Source organism: Panulirus ornatus, chromosome 32 (assembly GCF_036320965.1).
Source record: "Panulirus ornatus isolate Po-2019 chromosome 32, ASM3632096v1, whole genome shotgun sequence".
Classification (NCBI taxonomy): domain Eukaryota; kingdom Metazoa; phylum Arthropoda; class Malacostraca; order Decapoda; family Palinuridae; genus Panulirus; species Panulirus ornatus.
This window is the reverse complement of record NC_092255.1, coordinates 25,378,281-25,384,245: the sequence shown is the minus strand read 5'-3', so window position 1 is coordinate 25,384,245 and position 5,965 is coordinate 25,378,281. Positions and strand designations below refer to the sequence as shown.

Sequence of the window (5,965 nt, the reverse complement as noted above, 5' to 3'; positions counted from 1 at the left end):
AAGGATGTACACAACTGCTCCACGTGTGTGGTATAAGGTCACTCTGTGTTGTGTGTTGTGTGTTGTGTGTTGTGTCTGTGTGTGTGTGTGTGTGTGTGTGTGTGTGTGTGTGTGTGTGTAAGTTATATACCAAGAATAACTCTACATATAAACTTCATACTGACATGTTACATACCAGAGCTTAAAAGAACTTCCATTAACCTTTTCCCAGCTGCAAACTTTGCATGGGACTTGTTAACATCTGTTTGACCCCTGACCCCTTTGTCTTCCCCCGCAGGTCAGTATGGCGGGCTCTCCTACTGGGTCAGGTGGCGTCGCTCCTGCTGTGTGTGACGGGCGCCTGCTGTCACCTGCTGAACAACACCTACCACCTACAGCTGCCAGCAGGTAGGTGAACTTCACTTGACCCACAGGGTGATCCAGATGGCTCCGGTGCTGAAGCCTGTGTTGAAACAGTTATCCATTGCTTCAGATAGATGGACACACATATAGAGAGAGATGAATCGAGAAGGTAAATATATACATGTGTAGATAACTTTCCATTGATGTTATGAATATCTCCCCACCGATTCTTCCAGCGGTGTGCAACTTTTCGACTCCCTGGCTTCATGTCATGAAGCATCGCTCTGTTCACATGTTAAAATGTTCTCTTCATGTTATGCCGCTGTACACCGCGAGGATTGGCTGGTCTCCACGGATGACCATCCTTGTAACATCCTGGTACTTTTCACTGTCCATCCTCACGACCTGGATTGGTACAAGTAAACGACCAAGACATAGTTGCCGACCTTCACCACCACTCCTCCTCCCTCACACTCTTCCTCTTCTCTGTCATAATTTCTCGCTGACCCGAGAAAAAAAATTATATCGATACGTAGTTAAGATAGTTAAGTATATAGGTGTAGTTACATGAATAATCTTGTAACTTTAAGCTACTGGTTTACATCCCACCACGAGAATGGGCGGAACCGTGGGATTATAATCTGATCACAGACGAATCCTTTGCTTGAAAACAATAATTGACGACTATTCCAACACAGGACCGCTGATAGCGATCAAATTAGTCGATATTCTTCGTCGTCCTCTTCTTCTTCTTCTTCTCCAGGTGGGCAGTAATGGTGGTGGTAGGGTGAGGTCTTCCACCGTGCTGGCTGTGGGACGACAGTGTTGGTGGCGGTCTGGCCTGGCAACTACCCTGCCTTAAGTTTCCACCATTAATGTCTCGTCGCATTTTAAGTTGTCACCCTCTCCTCCCCACTGAAGTACTGGGGAGTTATGTTTACGTGGGATATGAAAGGGCGGATGGTTCTCTCTCTCTCTGGTATGGTCGCTCATGTATGGTCCTCTGGCACGGTCCTCCGTTCCTTATCCCCTCTGTGGGTCTCTCGTATGGTCTTCCGTGTCTTGTCTCCCGTACGGTCTCTCGCGCTTTATCTCCTGTATGGTCTGTATGGTTGACACGTGTATGGTGTAAACCATCACCAATGGTACATACACATCAAGGCGAGCTCCTCTCAACCCTCGGCTGCCTCACAAGGGGTCATATTTACCGAGTTGCCCTTGTGGCATGAGGTAAACCTTTGACCCGGCTTGGGAACTGACCCTGGCATGCTAATCTCGGCTTCCTTTGATGCTGAAGGAGGGACCTGAAGGACTCTTGATAAGGAGAGAGGGACACTGTTCCCTTGAGGGCCGCCAGTACGTGTCACAGTCAATGGCTCCGAGTGCCAGGTTGACCGCCCCAAGGTTGACCCCCCCAAGGTTGACCCCCCCCAAGGTTGACCCCCCCAAGGTTGACCCCCCCCATTGATACAACCTTGCCCAGTGATCAGTTGAACTTGACCTCGTTGACCCTGGATGCCAAGAATGACCCGTGGCTGTTCGTTACGCCGCGAGTCATAAAGTCTTGACTGTGTGTTGTTTTCTAGGCAAATGAGAACAAGATAAAGGCTGGGCAGTAGTGCAGTCGTATCTGGCTTACGTGTTTTGATATTCGCCACAACAACTTGTCTCCGTGGGTTCGAAAAATGTTACAGTCCATTTTGTTTCCTTACTTCATGAGTCTTGGGTGGGTTTGGGTGGGGGGTTGCCTTTCTTGGCACGAAAGTAAAGGTTTAGTGGACAACGTGGGAGCAAGAAGGGATTGTACACGGTGATGATAAGGTAGAGGATGGGAAGGTTTATCACGTAACCCTGACCTGTGATGAACATTGTATATGGCGGTCGTGAAGAGAATAGCATTGCCAGCCTCACAGTAGTCATCTAATGAGATGTGCGTCATTATTTAGCTTATAAAGTCATATATGATGTATAACTCATTCATATATAAAGCTAATGTTCGTGGAGTAACTTTACAGGTGGTTGTAGCCATGTTGTTTCTTCTCCCCCCCCCCCCCCCTGACCACAATCTCTGCGGACATATCAACTCACAGTTCACTAACACAAAAAAAAAAAAATTATTTTCCTCCCAATGTTTTCGTTCTTTGCGGGTTTTTTTTTTTTAACCTCGATGCTTTGCCTCTCGTAGTTCTGTTGGTGTTGGTGCTAATATTGTTCTCGCTGACACAGATCTGTGGCTCCAGGCTGGTGTCAGAGCCAGTACCCTCACAGAAAAGGACTTCTTTCCTAACCTTGCTAGTGTCAGCACAGGTCAGTTATTTTAACATATATTTGAATAATTTTCACATTGAATGAGATTATGACAGAGGCTGCACTCGTTACTTATAATGATATGAGAGTATTCCAGGTAATGAATGGGAGGCATTTAGGGAAGTGGTGCTTTACATGTGGCAGGCGGAGAGTGAGAGACGTGGGCGTGTGAGGGAGGTTAGTAAGTGATGAGGACGAGAAGCTAAGTCATGGAAAAAAAGAGATACATATGGAGGTTGACTGCTGAGAAGTGCGGGTGACTGGGAAAACATACAGGAGGAAACAGGAAAAAGAAGGTAAACCTGAGGGAGAATAAGAAAATCGTTTGGAAGGACGAGCATTCTGTGAGGGGGAACAAGAGAGCAAAACTAGACATCAGTTAATGGGGCACGCGGGGAACTAGTGACACTCAAAGAAGAAGTGGACGTGGAGTAAGTATTTTGAAGGACCGTTGAATGTGTTAGACAGTCGGATGACAAGGTAACAGATGTGGGATGTGCCAGGTTTGGAAAAGCGAGAAAGTCGTGACGAGTTGTTTCGTGAAGAGAGAAGAGGAGGAGAATACCTTGCGTAAGAGGTGACAGAACCGGCCGGAGTAGAGAGGATCAGAACTGAAGTTTTCAAGGATGGTGATGATCGTGTGTTTGGTATGTACGGCTCAGGGCGAGGCGCCAGGGGATAGGCAGAGTGCCTGTTGAGTGCCACTGTGTACATACGCTGGATGGCAATAGAGAATGTGCTCCTTACAGTGACATTAGTTACCGCAGGAAGTTGGTTCAAGGTTCCTTAATGTCTTACGTTACTGCCACTGTCCCTCCTTGCGTCCTGAAGGGCCGGGAGACCACATCTTGTGGTTAGATAGACATTATTTTCCCTCTAAACAACCTGGAATTATAATAACAATAGATATCTCTGTAAGCCTAGGCCAACTGCCGTCTTGATAACAGCAGCAGGTAGCACTGTGGACCTGAACAAGTTGTAGTAATGTTGATAATGATGATACCAAGACCATTGTTGCCATCTAAGGCCGAACACGTTACATTGGTTTCGCCGTAGGTGGCAACCATGTATGGGGGGGAGGGGGGGGGGGGAAATTACCGGGCTTTTCTCTCGTCTTCACTTCATAAAATCTCACATTTGAATTTTCTTTCCCCCATTTCTTGAACAAAATGTTCTTAACGCGTTTTGCGTTGGACTGGTTAGTCGTGTAAGTAGAGTGGTGAGTACGACGTATTGGACGATTTAGTAGTGTAAGTAGAGGGTTACGTGCATTATACTGGACGTATTAGTAGTGTATGTAGGGACTTAAGTGTGTCACTACTGGACGTGTTAGTAGAATGTTCAACGCGACATACTGGAGGTGTAAGTAGTATAAGTAGAGTGTAATATTGGGCGTGTTTCCGATGTACGTAGAGTGTTAAGTGTGACATATTACCCTTGATAATAGTATAAGTAGAATGTTACCCTCGACGTATTTACGAAATATATTCCCTTTAGTAATGACATTAGAAAACGGACATGCAGTATGATATTAAGAAATTGGCATGAAAAAAGAAAATGGGCATTTTACTGTAGGTAACATAATTATAATACGAAAGCCTTCGTTTTGAACGTATAGGCGAATTTCTATCGATCCTCCTTTGTGATCCAGTCTTAATCGGCTTTCCCATGTGATTCTACGTCTATCGAGTTACCCATGTGATTCTGTGTCGATCGACTCATCCAGGTGATGTCATGTCTATCAACTCATTCATATGATGCCATAATTATCGACGTAATCATGTGATGCCATGTCCATCGACTGAACGAATGTGATTCACTGTTTGCATACGTCTATGGCCTCACCCATGTGATGCAGTGTTATCCATAATGAGGGAGAAATAGGATGATGATGAAGGGTAGGGAGCGAGTGAGACCATGCTACTGTGTTGATGGGGGAAACGCCAGGGGGAGGGAGTATTAGGGAGGGAGAAAAAAGGGAGAGGAGGGGCGTGGGGCGCACTCCCGCTCTCCTCCCACGTCATTAAGGAACATTTTTTTGCTGCAATTAATTAACCTGAGAGAGCATGGGAGGGTAGCCATGGTGCTGGGGCGGGCTAGTGGCAAGCTCTAATTTATCCTGCCTTGTATTTGCATAATGACTTGATTAATATTGGTGCCGTGAATCTCTCTCTCTCTCTCTCTCTCTCTCTCTCTCTCTCTCTCTCTCTCTCTCTCTCTCTCTCTCTCTCTCTACCCATTAACCCCATGGGGTTTATAGCACTGTGGGCCGTGGTAAGGGGAGGTAAGGGTGAGCGTCACTAGAATGTGTTACTGAACAAAGAACTGGGAGGAGGAGGAGGAGGAAGGAGGAGGAGGAGGAGGAAGGAGGAGGAGGAGGAAGAAGGAGGAGTCGGAGTCGGTGCGGAGGAAGGGGTGACACAGATGTGGTGGCATGACGTGATGATGAGAGATGTGTGCGTGACGTGGTTAAGGTCACACATCGTTACCACTCTCGTATGTGTTCGAGTCATGTTGATGGTGTAGATAGCGAGCAGTTCCTCGGTAGGTGAGAGGACGGAGCAACCCAGCCACCTGAGGTTGAACGAGAAACCTTGACACAAAGGATGTACACAACTGCTCCACGTGTGTGGTATAAGGTCACTCTGTGTCTGTGTGTCTGTGTGTTTGTGTGTGTGTGTCTGTGTGTGTCTGTGTCTGTGTCAGTGTGTGTGTCTGTGTCTGTGTCTGTGTGTGAGTGAGTCGAATGTACCGAACTGAGCATATAGTAAGTGCAGACGACACCAACATAATACTGATGTGTTTTGAAATCCATGTATGATGTGTCCTAGAGATGGTGGCCCCACCAGTGTAGACATCCCCTCCCCGTACAGTATGACTTGGTAATTACACACACACACACACACACACACACTGATAGCAACATGTCGTCGAAGATCTCGTTACACTTAATTAACTTTATGCATGTGTTGATTTATCATGAGCGGTTAATGGATCAGGTACGTGGCTAATGACCGTTATCATCTGCCGTGGAAGATAGTTAGATTTACGTATGTTATTCTTGATACGAGAGAGAGAGAGAGAGAGAGAGAGAGAGAGAGAGAGAGAGAGAGAGAGAGAGAGAGAGAGAGAGAGAGAGAGGATGGTAATGAAGACACAACCAAGACAATATAATGTTTTTGTACCGTATTTTTCCACGTGGAGGGGTACGTTTCGCTTCCCCCGGCCTCCAGCACCGCCATATTTTGCATTTGTTGGGGATTTACTTGTAGATTTATGGCTCGGGTGTAGTTGCGCCGGGCAGAGGAGAGAGAGA

At 46.6% G+C, this 5,965-nt stretch overlaps 1 protein-coding gene across 1 annotated transcript in view; it reads left to right on the top strand.

Annotated features, from left to right (window-relative positions):
* The first annotated feature begins 224 nt into the window (after positions 1 to 224).
* The window catches only part of LOC139759274 (solute carrier family 35 member F2-like), a 67,764-nt gene continuing 62,023 nt past the window's right edge, over positions 225 to 5,965 (top strand). The window contains exon 1 of the mRNA XM_071681419.1: positions 225 to 387. Within this exon, the coding sequence (XP_071537520.1) occupies positions 225 to 387 (163 nt within the window). The remainder of the gene's footprint in view (positions 388 to 5,965) is intronic.